The sequence below is a fragment of the Kogia breviceps genome, chromosome 19 (assembly GCF_026419965.1).
Source record: "Kogia breviceps isolate mKogBre1 chromosome 19, mKogBre1 haplotype 1, whole genome shotgun sequence".
Lineage (NCBI taxonomy): Eukaryota > Metazoa > Chordata > Mammalia > Artiodactyla > Physeteridae > Kogia > Kogia breviceps.
Genome location: NC_081328.1, coordinates 22,701,321 through 22,720,461, shown reverse-complemented (window position 1 = coordinate 22,720,461; position 19,141 = coordinate 22,701,321). Strand labels below are relative to the sequence as shown.

General features: G+C 37.3%; 1 protein-coding gene across 6 annotated transcripts in view; it reads left to right on the top strand.

The window, feature by feature from the left end:
• INTS2 (integrator complex subunit 2) overlaps positions 1-19,141 on the top strand; it is a 49,571-nt gene that overhangs the window by 7,014 nt on the left and 23,416 nt on the right. For all 6 annotated transcript variants that reach the window (XM_067020895.1, XM_067020896.1, XM_059047691.2 and 3 more), the window contains exons 6-15: positions 1,228-1,358; positions 1,606-1,779; positions 4,807-5,033; positions 6,727-6,852; positions 10,618-10,689; positions 10,777-10,891; positions 12,730-12,798; positions 15,118-15,252; positions 17,082-17,258; positions 18,434-18,542. In XM_067020895.1, coding sequence (XP_066876996.1) covers positions 1,228-1,358; positions 1,606-1,779; positions 4,807-5,033; positions 6,727-6,852; positions 10,618-10,689; positions 10,777-10,891; positions 12,730-12,798; positions 15,118-15,252; positions 17,082-17,258; positions 18,434-18,542 — 1,335 coding nt within the window. The remainder of the gene's footprint in view (positions 1-1,227; positions 1,359-1,605; positions 1,780-4,806; positions 5,034-6,726; positions 6,853-10,617; positions 10,690-10,776; positions 10,892-12,729; positions 12,799-15,117; positions 15,253-17,081; positions 17,259-18,433; positions 18,543-19,141) is intronic.

Here is a 19,141-nt window from a genome sequence, read left to right as displayed (position 1 = left end):
ATATATAATCCCTGTGTTTGGTGAACAAAGGGGAGAGAACATATATCAGTGAAATAGCCAAAGAGCAATACGAGATATACGTAATCAGAAATACCAGCAATCAGACCTTTGTTTTTTTAGCCTTATTGCTATCAGCTTGCAGAAAAGTATAGGGTAGAAATTGAGAAAAATCAACTGAAATTTTCACCACTATTTCAAACTGCTAGTGACTGAAGATTGTTGTTTGGGTCTGAGTGATATAAAAATTACGTTTATTGGGCTTCCCTGGTGGCGCAGTTGTTGAGAGTCTGCCTGCCGATGCATGGGACACGGGTTCGTGCCCCGGTCCGGGAAGATCCCACGTGCCGCGGAGCGGCTGGGCCCGTGAGCCATGGCCACTGAGCCTGTGTGTCCGGAGCCTGTGCTCCGTAACGGGAGAGGCCACAACAGTGAGAGGCCTGCGTACTGCAAAAAAATATATGAAAAAAATAATAATAAATTACATTTATTGGGCAAGGTAATTCGTGAATTGAGAGTCAAGCAGAAAAAGATGCTGGATCTGGGGGGCATAATTTCTAACCTTGTCACTCACTCTTTGTGTGATCTCCATCAAGATACTTAACTTCTCATTTGAAAAATGGAGGTATTGATATTTCCCTTTTGCTTCTAAGAGATTTACTGAATATTACACGATAGGTTTAGGTTGACTTTTCAGCTCTTTAAAGATGTCATTCTGTTGTCTATGGTAATTTTTATCTTTATTCCTCTGTACATGTTCCTTTTTTTCCTCTGGCTACTTTTATTTGTTTTCTTTTTTTTAATCCCTTCTGGCTACTTTTAAGATTTTCTCTTTATCACTGGTTTTCAGAGATTTGATTATGATGTGTCTTGGTATGATTTTCTTAGTGTTTATCCTGCTTGGGGTTTATTGAACTTCTGGGTTTATAGTTTTCATCAAGTTTGGAAATTTTTCTTCAAATATATATATTTGTCTTTCATTCTCTTTTTCTGAGACATTACAAGTATGTTTGACTATTTGATGTTCCACAGGTCACAGTTCATTTTTTTGAGTCTCTTTTCACTCTTGGCTTTATTTTGATCAGTTTCTATTGCTGTGGTTTCAACTTTCCTGATCCTTTTCTTCTGTAGTGTCTAATCTGGATAAATGAGTGATTCTCAAGGCTGAAAACATTGTTTCTGATATCCTACTTACAAAACTTAAAGTAATAGAACCTATTAAATGTTCAGTTTGTAGGGGCCTGATCAAAAATGGAGAACGACAAGATGAAGAGAGTCTTGGAGGAAGGCGGAGGACGGATGCCTTACGCTTCTTATGTAAAATGAATCCTTCTCAGGCCCTGAAGGTCCGAGGCATGGTGGTAAGAGATCTTATTATTTTTCTGAGACAAAAGCGTTTATATTAGGACCAGGAACTCTTCTCAAGATGGTTTTAGAATATTATATAGATTTGGAATTATAGTTATAGCCTGGATGTATTACCTTCCTCTCTGGGTTTTTATGTTTTGTGTTATGTCCTCCCCTAAACTTTAGATGCTTTAGATTTTGGCTCATCCTGGCCCTTTTCCTTATGATATTGAATTCAGTTTGTTTTCTTTGCTTTGTTAGGTGGAAGAATGTCACTTGCCAGGTCTTGGAGTGGCTTTGACCTTGGATCATACTAAAAATGAAGCTAGTGAAGATGGAGTGAGTGACTTGGTTTGTTTTGTTAGTGGTTTACTTCTTGGAACAAATGCGAAAGTCCGGACTTGGTTTGGAACTTTTATCCGAAATGGACAGCAGGTGAGGGAGAAATATGTGTATAGACCAAGGATCAGGCTATTTTAGTATAGTTAGTAAGAGAGGAAGAAACGCTTTTAGAATGATGTCATTAAGCCCGTGGTTCTCAAACTTCTTAGTCTCAGGGCCTCCTAACATTTAAAATAAATCATTGAGGACTCCAAAGAGCTTTTGTATAGGCTTTTTTTTTTTTTTTTTTTTTTTTTAATTTATTTATTTTTGGCTGTGTTGGGTCTTTGTTGCTGCGTGCAGGCTTTCTCTAGTTGCGGCGAGCGGGGGCTACTCTTCGCTGCGGTGTGTGGGCTTCTCATTGCTTTGGCTTCTCTTGCTGCAGAGCACGGGTTCAAGGTGCATGGGCTTCAGTAGTTGTGGCACATGGGCTCCGTAGTTGTGGTTTGCGGGCTCTAGGTCGCAGGCTCAGTAGTTGTGGCGCACAGACTTACTTGTTCCACAGCACGTGGGATCTTCCTGGACCAGGGCTCGGACCCGTGTCCCCTGCATTGGCAGGCGGATTCTTAACCACTGCACCACCAGGGAAGTCCCTGTATAGGATTTTATCTATTGATATTTACCATACTAGAAATGAAAACTGCAGTTTTTGAAATATTTATTTATAATTCATTTAAAAATAACAATAATAATCTCATTAAATGTGACTATAACTTTTTTTTTTTTTTTTTTTTTGTGGTATGCGGGCCTTTCACTGTTGTGGCCTCTCCCATTGCGGAGCACAGGCTCCAGACGCACAGGCTCAACCTCCATGGCTCACGGGCCCAGCCGCTCCGCGGCATGTTGGGATCTTCCCAGACCGGGGTGTGAACCCATGTCCCCTGCATCGGCAGGCGGATTCTCAACCACTGCGCCACCAGGGATGCCCTATAACATATTTTTTAATGAAAAATAACCATATTTTCCAAAACAAAAATTTATGGAAAAGAGTGGTATCATTATGCATTTTTGCAAGTCTCTTTAATGTCTGGCCTTTGGAAAAACTACACTGCATACTTGTGGGAAAATGAGTAAAAAAGGTCTATAATGTTAAGGAAATATTTTTTTACCTTCTGGACCCCCAAAAGAGTATTGGTAATCTCCAGGTTTCTGGGTCAGCCACGTGAGAACTGCTACGTTAGGTTGCTACATTAGGTCATCAATACAAGTTGTTATTGTAGTCTGTAATTTTAATATGTGTGTCTGTATATTATTATTTTTATTATATTATTGTGGTAAAATATACATAATGTAAAATTTAGCATTTGAATCTTTTTTAAGTGACATTAAGTACATTTACAGTGTTGTGCAACCATCGTCACTATTCATTTTGAGAACTTTTTCATCATCCCAAACAGAAACTGTGTACCCATTAAACAATAATTTCCCATTCCCCCTTCCTCCCAGCGCCTGGTAATCTCTTTTCTACTTTTTGTTTCTATGAATTTGCCCATTCTAGGTACCTCGTATAAGTGATATTTCTCTTTTTGAGTTTGGCTTATTTTCCTTAGCATAATGTTTATTTTATTTTATTTTTGGCTGTGTTGGGTCTTTGTTGCTGTGCGTGGGCTTCCTTTAGTTGCGGCGAGCAGGGGCTACTCTTCATTGTGGCGTGTGGGCTTCTCATTGCAGTGTCTTCTCCTTTTGCAAATCATCGGCTCTAGGCACGCGTTCTTCAGTAGTTGCAACGCGTGGGCTTAGTGTGGGATCTTCCCGGACCAGGGCTCGAATCCATGTCCCCTGCTTTGGCAGGTGGATTCTTAACCACTACGCCTCCAGGGAAGTCCCTAGCATTGTTTTTGAGGTCCATGCATGTTGTGGCATGTGTCAGAATTTCCTTCCTTTCTAAGGCTAGTATTTTATTGTATGTATCTACTACATTTATCCATCCATCATCTATTGATGAATATATATTATATTTTGCAAGAGTTTTTAACTTGCAAAATATTGTACTTTTTCAAAAAACATCTCATGGTAACTCTGTGAATAGAATCCTGTCCCTACAAAGAAACTAATGCAGAATGGTTTTTAACTTGTTGAGGTCAGTGAGCTTGACAGTAACATGTGTACTGCTTAGATTAGATCCTTCTTCAGTCTGTTTTTTTTATGCCATGAATTCACCATACTTTTCTGTATCCAAGTTTTACTTTACTTCTAGCCCATTTGAAAACTAATTTTAAACTTTGCTTTTGAAAAGGAAGTGAATATTTCTATTTCTATTCCTTCTGTATGTCAGGCACTGTGCTAAGCACTTGGTATGGTCCTCTTGTTTGTAATTGTTCTTTGTGTGCAATAAACTTTTCTTATTTGAACCTTATATCATTAATAAAACAGGCTTACCATATTTTACTTTGAAACACTCTAAAAATAATAACTAACTTTTGCCTAGTCCTTTACAGTTTAGAACTGCTTTCATACTTATTATCTTTGTTCGTTCATTCATCTGTTTAACAAATATTGAATGCTTGCTGTATGTCAGGCACAATATGTCAGGCCCTGATGAGTAAGAGATGACTGGACGTTATCCCTGCCTGAAGAACTGGGGGGTGGTAGACTTGTAAACTCCTAATTACAGCACTCCTGGGAGTTAAATATCATTAATAAGATATTCATCTCCTTGTCATTTAAGACAGTGGGTTCAGAGAGGTTAACTTATATGCCTAAAAGTACATAATCAATTAATAGCAGAGCTGTTGTTTCCACCCAAGCCCTTGTGTCTTCAGCATCTGAGCACTTTGTACATATGACTCCACTAGTCATTATGTATTTGAAAGCATCATTTACATGATATTTTACATCTCAAATTGTTATTAATTTAGTATTTCCTGTACAGCCAGTCCAAATTAGGGTGAGTAGAGTATTTGTCAAATCCACTGAATTTGCTCGATGGATTAAAATGAGATTCTGCAGTTACGATAGCCTCAGCCTCCTCAAATGGATCAGTTTCAAGTGTTTAAGTGGAGAGCTTTGTTTGAACTTCCTTCTGACTTAGTAAGTGCTCCATGCTTTCTTCCTTTTGTGGCCCATATTTTTCCCTTACAGAGAAAAAGAGAGACCAGTAGTTCTGTCCTTTGGCAAATGAGAAGGCAGCTTCTTCTGGAGTTGATGGGCATTCTTCCCACAGTAAGAAGTACCCGCATTGTGGAAGAAGCTGATGTGGAGATGGAGCCCAATGTGTCTGTGTATTCGGGGCTGAAAGAAGAGCATGTTGTGAAAGCCAGTGCACTCTTACGTCTGTACTGTGCTTTGATGGGGATCGCTGGACTCAAGTATTCAATAATTTGATATTTTACCTTTTTGTCATTTTACTTTCTTGCTTCTAATCCCAAGAAAGTGAGCCACAGGCCTTTTATTCAGAGGATTTGGGTTTTCTATTGGGCTTAGGTAGTGAGCTTGCCTATATCAAGAATGAAGACCTAAGGCAAACATTCCTAGCTGGGATGTATCCATCTATTTTGGTCTGATTGTAAATAGAATTATGTAAATATGGGAGGAGCGAGAGCAGTTTAAGAAACCTATGACTGTACCGCAGCTTGACATGACTATCATGAGTGATCTGTGAGTTATCCTTTACCTAGCCCATGCAGCTAGTTGAAGTAAATGTGTTCTGTGTTTCCTTTTACAACTGAGATCATAGATTGTTTAAAATTGATATAATGTGATCATTAAGCACGAGATTTCTTAGTCACTGGACTGCATCCTTTTGAATACTGTCCTCAACTGTTATACATATAGTCCTCACTTTGCATGTCTCTGTTAACATGAGTTTCAGTTACCACACTTTAGTTAAGTAACACTGCTCTCTCAACAACGAATGTATCAGTTACCATGATACATTAACCAAATTATTGTATAAAGTACAAACTTTGCTGAGAGCTTTTTAAGCCACAGATCACTGTGTACATAAAAGAGGCACATCGTGAGCAGTGAACAATCACATCATTTCGTTTAAAATCTTTCAGTAACTAGTCAATGTACAACTATTACTCAGTTCATGAACAGACAGCAAAGTGAGTAGTAGTATCATCTCCTTGTCTCTCAGTGAATAAACCCATGGGATATTTTGCAGAAATGCATAATTGAAAGAGGGAATTGGCCAATAAAAATGAAAGTGTAGCAGAGAAACAAAGTAGTTAACACTGGAAGTGACATTTGAGCCAAACGTAAATAGAAGAAAGAGCTGACTGTGAAAATGTTGACAGTGCTGCCATTTGAGAGATCCTAGATACATAGGCAGGTGAACTTAGTGAAGGCGAACTTGAGGAAAGTCATTGTGACCAAAAGGATGAAGACCCAGAAGACTGATGCTGGCAAAAATCTTCACATTAAAGCAACTCTCAGATATTTCATGACTGGAAGTACAAAGGATAAAATGTTGGAAGCTGATCCAAACTTAGAAGGGGGTATGATAATTCATCAAGGCTTAGAGAAGATGCTCACTCCATATTATAAGTTATACAATGAGAAGGTGGCAAGGGCTGTTCAAACCACTCTTGATAAATCTTTTACAAAGAAAACACCTTAATTCCCAATGTTTCTAATATATCCAATTATAGAATGTTATATAAATATTAGTTTTACTATTTAAAAAAATTTCCCTATGCGTTGTAACCAACAAGAGTTTTTAATGTCCTGACAAAAATTTTTAAAGTTGTGGAACAGGTGTAATTTTCCCCATTGATTATTAAGATCTTGATGCAGTTTCAGCTTGCATCATTATTTTCATGGTCCCACACGACTGTGCAAAGTGAGGACTACCTGTATTTGTGTCTGAGGAAAAACACTGGTTGTGAATTCAACAGTTTTGCTTTTGACATCTTAAGATATTAAAGGTTTTTTAAATAGTGAGGTACATTATAAAGCTCAAGATTTGTATCTGAAAGGTTAAACTGTTGAGAAGTCCCTTCTTCTTCCTTCTCTCAACTGAAAAAAGTAACACCTAATAATGTATTCCTTTTTTAGACCAACTGAGGAAGAAGCTGAGCAGTTACTGCAGTTGATGACAAGCCGTCCTCCTGCCACACCAGCTGGAGTTCGCTTCGTTTCACTTTCCTTTTGTATGCTCCTGGCCTTTTCTACACTTGTCAGGTACCCAACTACATAATTGTCCTATTTTCTCAAGGTCTGCTTTTGTTAATTTATTAAAACACATGTATAAAATTAATTAGGAGCTTACTGCAAAATGGTCTAAGATAGGGACATTGGTATTATCATTTAATCAAAGGATATCAGTAGCATCTCCTGTATGCCAGTGATTTTATTTGTCTTTATCAAAGTTTCATGTACACATTGTTTAAAGGAGTCGAAATAGTTCTTCAAGATTTGAGGCAAATAGTAGTCCTTATTCCCCCCTCTCCCTGTTTCCCCTCCCCTAGAGGCAGCTTCTTTCAGTTCTTTCAGCTGATTCTTTTGGTTTTTACTACCACATCTTTATTAACATGTTTGTATTCGCTACATCCTGATTTTTCGTTTTAGGAGTATTTGTTGACTTCCCACTGTGAGAATAAGGAATTAGTTCTCTCTTTTCTCTCTGTCCTCAACATATTTACACATCCTTTCTATCTTCCCATTCTCCCAGTAGAGTTATTATTATTTTGCTTTGACCAATACATAGTTGTTTATGTTACACTATTGGGAGCTCAACCAAGCAGTAGATGATTACTTCTCTTTTGCAAAACTTTTTTCTCCATTAATAATTATCCTGTGTTTTTGTTCTTTGTTTTTCATTTGCTCTGTATTTTATGTGCTTACGTTAATGCAATCTCAAAACTCTCTGCCAATCTAAACCTCCTCTCAAGATGTTCAGATTCATTAGATATTCTGCCAGTTTCATTTTCTTGAGGAAATCTCTCCTGGAACACTTTGACCTCCCATCTGAACTGGTTACCTCTGCACCTGGTACACAGTTCTCATCCGGGAATTGCTCTTCACTATTATTTTGGGGACTTGCTTCAGCTCTCCTTCGTTGGGTCTTCTGTTTCCTGCATCTTATGTCTCCATCTTTTTACTTTTTTCTTTTCTTTCTTTATTTAGTTAGTTATTTGGCTGTGCCGGGTCTTAGTTGAGGCACTCGGGATCTTCCTTGTGGCATGCGGGATCTTTAGTTGCAGCACGTGGGATCTTTAGTTGTGGCATGTGAGATCTTTTAGTTGCAGCATGTGATCTAGTTCCCTGACCAGGGATCGAACTGGGCCGCCTGCATGGGGAGCGTGCAGTCTTAACTACCAGATTACCAGGGAAGTCCCTCCATCTTTTTTTCATTTGCTCCCTCATTTTGCTTCTTTAGAATGGGTATGTGAGAGGTAAATTATTTTAATACTGGGTATTTCTGAAAATGTCTTTATTCTGCTTTGACACTTGATTGATAGTTTGATGGGGTATAGAATTCTAAGTTGGAAATAATTCCCTTTGAGAATTTTGGAAGTCCTGCTCTATTGTCTTCTAACTTCCAGTGTTACTGTTGAGAAATCTGATGACATTCTGATTCCTGGTCCTTTTTGTGGCTGTTCTTTTTAAATATGGAGTCATGTAGGAGGAGATGCCTTTTGTCCCTAGGGGTTTGAAATTTCTGGATGATATGCTTTTGTATGGGTCTGTTTGGTCTTTCATCTTAGGGGTTTTTTTTTTGGCCACGTCACATGGCTTGTGGGATCTTAGTTCCTCAACCAGGGGTCGAGTCCGGGTCCCTGGCAGTGAGAGCTCTGAGTCCTAACCACTGGACCTCCAGGGAATGCCCTCATCCTAGGTATTTAGTTAGCCCTTTTAACCTGGGAACTCACAGTGTTCAGTTCTAGGAAATTTTCTTGAACTTCCACCACATGGGTTTTCTCTGTTTGAAACCTCCTCTTATTTGGATATTGGACTTCCTGAAATTATTTCAGAGGTTTGGTAATTCTTGATTGTCTGTTCATATTTAAGAGTGGGAAACTAGGGCTTCCCTGGTGGCGCAGTGGTTGGGAGTCCGCCTGCCGATGCAGGGGACGCGGGTTCGTGCCCCGGTCCGGGAAGATCCCACGTGCCGCGGAGCAGCTGGGCCCGTGAGCCATGGCCGCTGGGCCTGCGCGTCCGGAGCCTGTGCTCCGCAACGGGAGAGGCCACTCAGAGTGGGAAACTAAAAAGCAGGTTAGAACTTCTGAATGTGTAGATGGGAAACTCTTGGGCTTTTCAGAGTCTTAGAGAAGACTGTTGTCTTGCTTGGGGAGTGGAGGCCTATAAATAAAGTGAGGGTTAAGGGCTGGGAGGTCTCAGACTGCAGTATAATCATTCACATAATTCTTCTACTTTCAGAAAGGTGCTCTAGATATCCCTGATTGTCCCTCAGTTCAGAGACACCCTCTTTTACCATATCCAGAGAATAGATCTCTAGTCTCCTCTCTACTGGGGGATGGGTATTCATCTAGGTGTGTAGAATGGAGGTGATTTGGAGGTCTACTGTTCATATAGACTGTCTATATTTAACCTCTGTCTTCATTCTCACTCCCAGAACTGCCTGGAGTTGTCAGTGTCTGAGGCCTTTGGGGATTCTGTGGTATAAGTGGTAGAGTGGTTTTCCCACCTGTCAGTTTAGTATTCTGCTTTCTCGGGTCGCCTAAGTCAGTTATCACTCATCCGTATTGTTTCTGGCTTCCAATATTTTGTGTTCTTGTCCCTCATCATCATCCTATGCATTTATGCCTTTTTAAGAAAATCCCTTTAATGTAGTTTGAATTGTGTGTTTCAGGAAGGTATGAAGTTAAGTACATGAAGTGAAGTACTTTCTTTTCTCTTTACCTGAAGTAATTTCTTTCTTTTTTTAAAAAATTTATTTTATTAAAGTATAGTTGATTTACAATGTTGTGTTAGTTTCTGGTGTATAGCAAAGTGATTCAGTTTTATATTTATATATAAAAACTGAAGTAATTTCTAAGCATTGTCTCTAATCCTCATTACTTGTGTAAGGTGGGTATTTTTATCTTTATATTATACATAGGAGAGCTAAAGTTCAAAAAGATTATTTAAATTTCTTGTTCAGGGTCACACTAACAGTGATTAGCAGAGATGGGATTCCCACTCAGATCTGGCAGGCTCTAAAGGCTGTAATCTTTCTACTACGTAACACTGTCTTTTATTAGTGGAATGATTTAGGTGTGGTTGAGATTGACCTTTTTAATTTTCTTAGCTTTGGGTAGCAGGCTTTGTAGTTGATTTTTGTTTTACCTGTTTACACTCTAATGAAGTAGAAGGAGATCAATGAAAATTGCTTTTACAAATCAAAATTATTCCCTTTAAACAAGTCATTCTTGTTGGTGTGTTTTTATAACCATTTTTCATATCTGATGAGCCCCTGGCTGTTTCTTTTTACTTTTTGAATAGTGATCACTTTTTTCTCTGTAATTTTGAGTTCTGCTCAAAATGCTTCTATAAACTAAATTTCACTTTCCAGGTAAAAGATGGTCTGAGTTATTACTGTCCTTGTACTCAGTTTGTGACTTTTTGATGATTAAGTTTTAACACTAGATTTTTTTCTATATGAAATAAGTATCAGCTGTTAGTATGTACAGTTATCCTAACATTTTAATCCCAAAGTACCTTTGTTTTTCCGAGGAATGTGAGGACGTTTACTCTCTCCAACCTTCAAATGCAGTAACTGAGACTTTGAGAGGGTTTGACTATTCATATTCATAGAGAAAAGTAAAGGTTCTCGTTCTTCTTCTGTAGAACTGCTTCATATCTCAATGACAATTAATGGCCAATTCAACAAACCATTATTTTGAGGAAAAAATAGTTTCTACCAAAAATAATTCCAGAATGATTTTTTATTCTTCTGCTAGTATATCTGACTTAAACCAGTGACTTCTGATATGTTTTATACAGTACGCCTGAACAGGAGCAGCTAATGGTAGTGTGGCTAAGTTGGATGATAAAAGAAGAAGCTTATTTTGAGAGGTAAGGCGACTTTTTGCTTCCGTTAGCTGAGGAAGCTTTTCTTATCCCTTTCTTTGGAAATTCATATTTTCTTTTCTGTTTCAACAGTACTTCAGGCGTCTCTGCTTCTTTTGGGGAGATGTTACTATTGGTTGCTATGTACTTTCATAGCAACCAACTTAGTGCTATCATTGACTTGGTCTGTTCTACTTTGGGGATGAAGGTAATTTTCTTTTATCTTCTTTCTAAAGATGGTGTTTCTAAGCTGGACATTTTCTTGTAATGTTAAGTAAATAGATTGTTTTCATTTTGAAGTAATTTTAGTTGTTTAATTGTTTGAAATTATTAAGAGCTCTTAGAAAAAAATACATTATGAAAACACTATTCACAAGGATAATAGATGTTCTATGTAGAAAGCTTAGAAAACACAATAAAGAAGGGAAAGATATAATTCCATGTTCAGAGATATCAGCTACTGTTAATAGTCTGGTATCTGTTCTTTCTTTAAATTGACATACATATTTTGTAATTTTAATGAACTTATCAATATATGATAAGCACTTCCTCATATCCATAAATATTCTAATACAATATAATTTTTAATGGCTGCATTGTAGTTCATCATATGGACCGATCATGATATTCTTAATGGATCTTTTCTTACTTGCCATGTAGATGTTCCAGTTTCTGAATAATGCTTAGATGAATATCCTTCTGTATGTAAATATACACACAGGCACTCATACATGCATATCTTCGAACACTTTTTGGATTATTAGGATGAAGTTCTAGAAAGCAGTACTAAGTAAAAGTATGGTGATGTTAGCTGTTTAATGTGTATTGCCATATTATCTTCCAGAGAGATTATACCAGGTTAACTGTTCTCATTAGTGAATGAGAGTGCCTATTTTCCTAAACTCTCACCATCACTGGGCATTACCATTCTTTTTAATCTTTGCAAATATGGTGAAAAATCGTCTTACTTATTTTGCATTTCTTTGATTACTAGTGAAACTATGGTTATTATTATTTTTTTATAGTTACAGTTTATATAGAGGTTTTTTCCAGGTAGTTTTTAAAAATCTGTGTGTTTTAGCTGGTTTATTTCTTTTGTGAAAGGCTTATTGACATCCCAGTTTTTCTATAGGGATTTTTTTTTTTTTTTTTTTTAGGGATTTTTTATTGATTTATTTTTCCTTTTACTGATTCAGAAGGGCTCTTTATATGTAAATGATATGCTGTTATGCCTTATATAGCATATTGGGTTGGCCAAAAAGTTCCTTTGGGTTTTTCCATAACATCTTATGGAAAAACCCAAAGGAACTTTTTGGCCAACCCAATATGTCATTGATTTCAAGACATATTTTACCCAATATTGAAACTGGGATTCATTTTACAGTTGATGTGTAATGTTAATGTGGTAGTGTTTCACCTCTTTTTTTCTTGAAAAGCTACTGTTAACTCTGTGGTGCATCTTATAATCCTTATTGTCTTTAAAAGTGGAGAAGTACAATATAATGTGTCACAGTTGATTTTTCCCAGTCTTTTTTGCCATGTGAAAATTATTATTTTCTATGTGTGTAATATATTAAATATTTCTTTTGTGGTTCTTACTTTGTTTTTCTGCTTAGAAATGTTTTTCTTTCCTTAGGTTTATAGAAATGGTCACCTATATTTTCTTCTAGTGTTTCTGCGGCCTCATGTTTTAAATTTAAATTTTTAATACATTTGGAGTTGATTTTGGGTATGATGTCATGTGCACATCTTTATAGGTATTATCCAGAAAGATAGCTATCCTACCTCCATTTATTGAATAATCCACTTCTTCCCACTGACTTGAAATGCCAATAATGGTATATTTACTAAGTACTTTTATATGTTGGTTCAGTTTCTGAGGAAAACCACACATTAATGTTGGGTTTGAGAAGCTGCTTCTGAAATAGAGTATTTGAACATTAATTTTGTATATCACAGTCAATTTAGATAATAAATTTACCAGAGAAAATTGTGCTTTATATATTTTATTTTCACATGCTGTTGAAATTCTTTTGGTTGTTTTAGATTGTAATTAAGCCAAGCTCCTTGAGCAGGATGAAGACTATCTTCACACAGGAAATTTTTACTGAGCAGGTACTTCTTTAACTTTCTTTTACAACATTCTTTGGGGAAAAACTTGTATGTTTCAGTTTAGGAGCATTATATAGTTTTTTTATTCCTTTTTAGTTTCCAGTGATGATTTATTTAATCTTAGAAACTTCTGTAAAGAATAATCCTATTTAAAATTTACTTTTGAAGCTATTTACTACACACAAAAGCATGTAATAAATAAGTTTACATATTTTAGAGACTTTGAATAGATACTTTAGAATATAGTCTTAGATATTGATGGTAGGGATCTCACATAGGGTAATCAACTGGTATCGTCAGGAGAAAAATAACATAGAATCCTATTTAAACCTTTTCAGCTGTGAGGTGCATGTCTAACTAGATGCTAAGCTAGGGTCTAAATTCCTTATTTTAGTATTTACCTGTTCTTATTTCGTTTGAGCACTTTTGTCCATGGGTAATCCTAATGATATTTTATTTTTCCAGTGATGGAGACTATTCTTTTTTTTTTCTTCTTTAAAAATTGAATTATAGGTGATTTACAATATTGTGTTAGTTTTAGATATACAGCAAAGTGATATGGTTATACATATATATGTGTATATATCTATTTTTTTAATTCTTTTCCATTTTAGTTCATTACAATATATTGAATATAGTTTTCTGTGCTATACAGTAAATCCTTATTGTTTATCTGTTTTATATATGATACTGTACATCTGTTAATCCTATACTCTCAATTTATCCCTCCCCATCCTTCCCCTTTGGTAATCATTAGTTTGTTTTCTATGTCTATGAGTCTGTTTCTATTTTGTAAATAAGTTCATTTGTACTGTTTTTCAGATTCCACATATAAGTGATATCATACAATATTTTTCTTTCTCTAACTTACTTCACTTAGTATGATAATCTCTAGGTCATTCCATGTTGATAAAAATGGCATTATTTCATTCTTTTTTTATGGCTGAGTAATATTCTACCACACACACACACACACCATTCATCTGTTGCTGGACACTTAGGTCACTTCCACGTCTTGGCTGTTGTAAATAGTGTTGCCATGAACATTGGGGTGCGTGTATCTTTTTGAATTAAGAGTTTTTGTCTTTGACAGAGACTATGCTAAAATTTAAAATTAATTCCTGGGACTTCCTTGGTGGCGTGGTGGTTAAGAATCTGCCTGCCAATGCAGGGGACACGGGTTCGATCCCTGGTGCAGGAAGATCCCACGTGCTGCAGAGCAACTAAGCCCATGCACCACAGCTTCTGAGCCTGCTCTCTGGAGCCTGCAAGCCACAACAACTGAAGCCCACGTGCCTAGAGCCCCTGCTCTGCAATAAGAGAAGCCACTGCAGTGAGAAGCCCGAGCACCACAACGAAGACCCAACACAGCCAAAAATAAATAAATAATTTAATTAATTTTAAAAAAATAGGTAAAATTAGTTCCCAGGTTCATTTATCAATTTGAATCTCAGAATACAAAAATACGTATATCTTAAAAAATGAAATATTTGAAAATACTCATAGATCTGTAATTGTTGCTTCTTTTAGGTTGATTAATATTCTCGGGAATTCCCTGGCAGTCCAGTGGTTAGGTCTCTGCCTTTTCACTGCCAAGGGCGTGGGTTCAATCCCTGGTCAGGGAACTAAGATCATGCAAGCTGTGCGGTGCAGCCAAAAAACATTCTCATTCCTGTACCAAACTCTGCCTTCTCCCCTCAATGCACATACACTCCCACATAACAGTCACACATAGGATGTAGCAGACGCATAAGTTATTTTTCATGTGTTTTGTTTGAACTAACTGGAAGACACCTTTGGGGAGGGTCTCTGAAAGACAATTAGTGGTCTATGCATGACACAATGAGAATAACAATAAAAATTCCTGTTTATATTTATGTGATACTTTCTAAGTCACATATATTTTTCCAAAGAAATTTATTTCCCTCTCGCAAAAACCTTTTGAAGCAAGTAAGACAATATTGTCTTGTTTTGTAGATGTGAAAATAGACTCAGAAGATAAAATGACTTAGCTAAAATCATTGAGCCCAGATTTTATGATTCCAAATTTTATATATTTTTTAATCTTACTATAACCCCCATCAACATATCTGTGTTTAAAAGCAAAATTTAAAATGTAGAGAACTTTACAAATACCTAAATGTATGATGCTACCTCATCACTCAAAAGTAATTAAATCACGTAATAATTGGTTTTTATCATTCCTTCCTGAGGACCACATTTGTATTAAGTTTTGACAGTCTACCTGGCTAATCCTCCCTCTTTCAGAATAATTTTATATTTGGTTCTGTCATATGTATTAATACTATTTTTCCCTTATAGGTTGTCACAGCTCATGCAGTTCGTGTCCCTGTCACCAGCAACCTGAGTGCCAACATTACTGGATTTTTGCCTATTCATTGTATTTACCAGCTTCTGAGGAGTCGTTCCTTTACAAAGCACAAAGTATCAATAAAAGTATGACCTTACATTTATATTTCAAGCTACAACCTAAGTTTAATGCTTTCTTCCCAGTTCCATTTCAGTTTGTAGACCTTTACTGTGGGTTTCGTGTGTGAAGTGTGTCTAGTTACTAGTCATTTATATAGTTATAGTAATTAGGCTCTCGATTTCAGATTTTTATTTTTTTTTAAATTTATTTTTTTTAGTACGCGGGCCTCTCATTGTTGTGGCCTCTCCCGTTGCGGAGCACAGGCTCCAGAGGCGCAGGCTCAGCGGCCATGGCTCACGGGCCCAGCCGCTCCTTGGCATGTGGGACCTTCCTGGTCCGGGGCACGAACCCGTGTCTCCTGCATCGGCAGGTGGATTCTCAGCCACTGCGCCACCAGGGAAGCTCTCAATTTCAGATTTTTAAAACAGTATAACTGTTCGGTTATTTACAAAATGTACACTAGTACCTTTTAAATTTTCAGTAATATCGTTTAGCTATGTCATTAAACCTTAGTAAAAATTGCCATTTTCTGTACTTGGTTTTGTTCACCAAACTGAGAAAGTTGCTGGCTAGCCATGACCAGTATTTGTACATTTGTCATAAGGACATCTAACATCTGACTTGAACATATTTTTGATATATTTTCAATTTGTTATGTAGTTGGCTATACCAAACAGTTAAAAGGTCCTCTAAAGAAAAGGCTGAACCCCAGGAGGTAAAAGAAATCTGTTTGGACCATTTCTTTTCTTTTCTTTTTTTTTTTTTTTTTTTTTGCGGTATGCGGGCCTCTCACCTCACTGTTGTGGCCTCTCCTGTTGCGGAGCACAGGCTCCGGACATGCAGGCTCAGCGGCCGTGGCTCATGGGCCCAGCCGCTCCGCGGCATGTGGGATCCTCCAGGATAGGGGCACGAACCCGTGTCCCCTGCATCGGCAGGAGGACTCTCAACTACTGCGCCACCAGGGAAGCCCCTGGACCATTTCTAAGAGGCAATTTTATTTATAAAGAACCATGAACAGTATATACATTGATATATCACATTTAATTATCCTTGTTATGATTTAGTGAAGTTATTTTCCATCTTGATTGTATCTTCTGCTTCTTTATATTTTTAACAGTATATTAAGAATTAAGAGTCCAAATGCACATCCAACATTTCTTCTCGGCCTTTATTTGTGTAGAAAGTTAATCTCCCATAAGTGGTTGTCAAAGTCACTTTCTTAATCTGTCTGAGGGTTTGTTGTGAAGAACTGTTCCTCTCCCTAAATTTCTTTCTGTTGTGGGGTCTTCTACAGCAACACATATGGTGCTCTAAATACTGATATAGAAGGGACTTAACAGTGTTTTCCCCACTACTTGAAAACTAATAGATTAAAAACCCAAATTCCAAACTCATCATTTTATTTTATTTATTTATTTTTTGTGGTACGCGGGCCTCTCACTGTTGTAGCCTCTCCCGTTGCGGAGCACAGGCTCCGGACGCACAGGCTCAGCGGTCATGGCTCATGGGCCCAGCCGCTCCGCGGCACGTGGGATCTTCCCCGACCGGGGCACGAACCCGTGTCCCCTGTATTGGCAGGCAGACTCTCAACCACTGTGCCACCAGGGAAGCCCAAACTCATCATTTTAGATTTATCTTCCACTTCACGGTATTCTCAACTTTCTGGTATAAAAGTATTTCCTATTTTTAAATCAAAGACAACTGTGAAACTGGATAATGTATTTAATAACTGCTAAAAGCTAAATAGTGAGTTTCACTGATTCATAAATCATGTAAAATTATATGTGTTTTTAAAATTTTGCTTGCTTTTTCTTATTGCCATAATTGATTTGGTGCCTGTAACCTTCTTTTTTAGGACTGGATTTATAGACAGCTCTGTGAAACCTCCACTCCACTCCATCCTCAACTACTTCCTCTGATTGACGTGTACATAAATTCTATACTTACTCCTGCATCTAAATCTAATCCAGAAGCCACAAATCAGCCAGTCACAGAACAGGAGATACTTAATATTTTCCAAGGAGTCATTGGGGTAAAATAGTGGCTTTTCTACATTTATTAGCTTACTTTTCTTTTATTCTTCGGACTAACACCATGTTTTTCCCCTGATTATTAGAGGAGAACAACTAGGTGGTTCTGAATTTAAGATGGTATTCAGTTTTTTTAGATCACTTATAAATATTAAAAGAATGGTATTAGTTCCAAGTAGTTTGTTGAATAGGCACTTTTTGAGGAATTCTTTCAAGAGCTCCATTTTCCGTTTTTTTTTTTTTTCCTTTTTGGCCGCGCTGTGCTCCTTGCATTGGGAGTATGGAGTCTTAACAACTGGACCTCCAGGGAAGTCCCAAGAGCTCAATTTTAAAGCTTGAGGAGTGCTGTGGAAGTTGTGTGTTTACCAACGGACTACATGACATTTCAACACATTCAACCAGCTTTGTTTAGTTTCCTGGGGATCTAAGATCTATCTAGATTATTAATGGAAAACTTGAAGAAAATCTTTTTTCTCCAAATATACTTAACTGTACAATATCATTTTTAGGAATTATTTTCTTCATGGTAGTTTCAGATAATACTTGAGACTCCTGAAAAGCTTTTTGAGAAGCAGCCTGATGGGTCTGCTGTTGCCTTTTTTTTCCTATCTTCTTTTTTTAAAAAAAACAGTAACTTTAAAAAAAAATTATTTATTTTTGGCTGCATTGGGTCTTCATTGCTGCGCATGGGCTTTCTCTAGTTGCAGTGAGTGGGGGCTACTCTTCGTTGCGGTGCATGGGCTTCTCATTGCGGTGGCTTCTCTTGTTGCTGAGCACGGGCTCTAGGGCGTGCGGGCTCAGTAGTTGTGACACGTGGGCTCAGTAGTTGTGGTGCACAGGCTTAGTTGCTCCGCGGAATGTGGGATCGTCCCGGACCAGAGATCGAACCCATGTCCCCTGCATTGGCAGGTGGATTCTTAACTACCACGCCACCAGGGAAGCCCCTTCCTATCTTAAAAACTGTTAAGCATGTTGCTTTTCATCTCCCAAGCCATCTCAAATTTAACTTAGACTTCAAGTTGTCTCTTTGAGTTTAATGCGAACACAGCAACATTTCTCCCAACTTGTTCGAGCTTGGGAGCAGCAACAGTGAATAATCTATTTTGAATGCTTTTGCTATCAAAAAGCACTCATGAAATTTAACAGTATTTTAAAGTATTTATAATATTACCTCCAGGGTGACAACATCCGCCTTAATCAGCGTTTCAGTATCACAGCACAGCTTTTGGTGCTTTATTATACACTGTCTTACGAAGAAGCTCTCCTAGCAAACACAAAGACTTTAGGTAAGTTGTGCATAGGCTAATGTTTCTAGTGATAGTTCATCTTATTTGCTTATATTTTGTTACTTTCTAGGCTGCTGTATGAGAAAATAAGGTCAAATATTCTAACAAGCTCCAGCATCATTCTACAGTCTTTGCAGTGGAGGCATTGTGTACTCTGATGCATAAATACATGTATGTGTGGGCATATAACCACCTCTTAAGGCTCAGTGCTATTTTTAGCAGGCTGAATTAATGGATAACTGAATTGTCTGTATTTTAACAATTTTAGTGATGTTACTAGCTAAATGTAAATTAAGAGATAAACCTAAAGGAACTGCAACTGAAATATTTTTGCTTGATTTCAATCTGTGCCCTATTCTTCCTTCCATTAGTGTGAAGAGTAACAATCTAATCAAAGCAATAGAAAAAAAACCAATAGTAGGTTTTTCTTTGCCATTGAAATTATCACTGAACTAGGCTTTCAGACTTAGCTATTTCCTATCAGAAGGTTAGATTTAGCATAGATGATATCAGTATAAAGTAGTATGTTTTCCTCTATTTGGAAAAGAATATTCACCTGTATTTTAGGCTTGTTAAATGTATTTAGTTCCATATTTGAA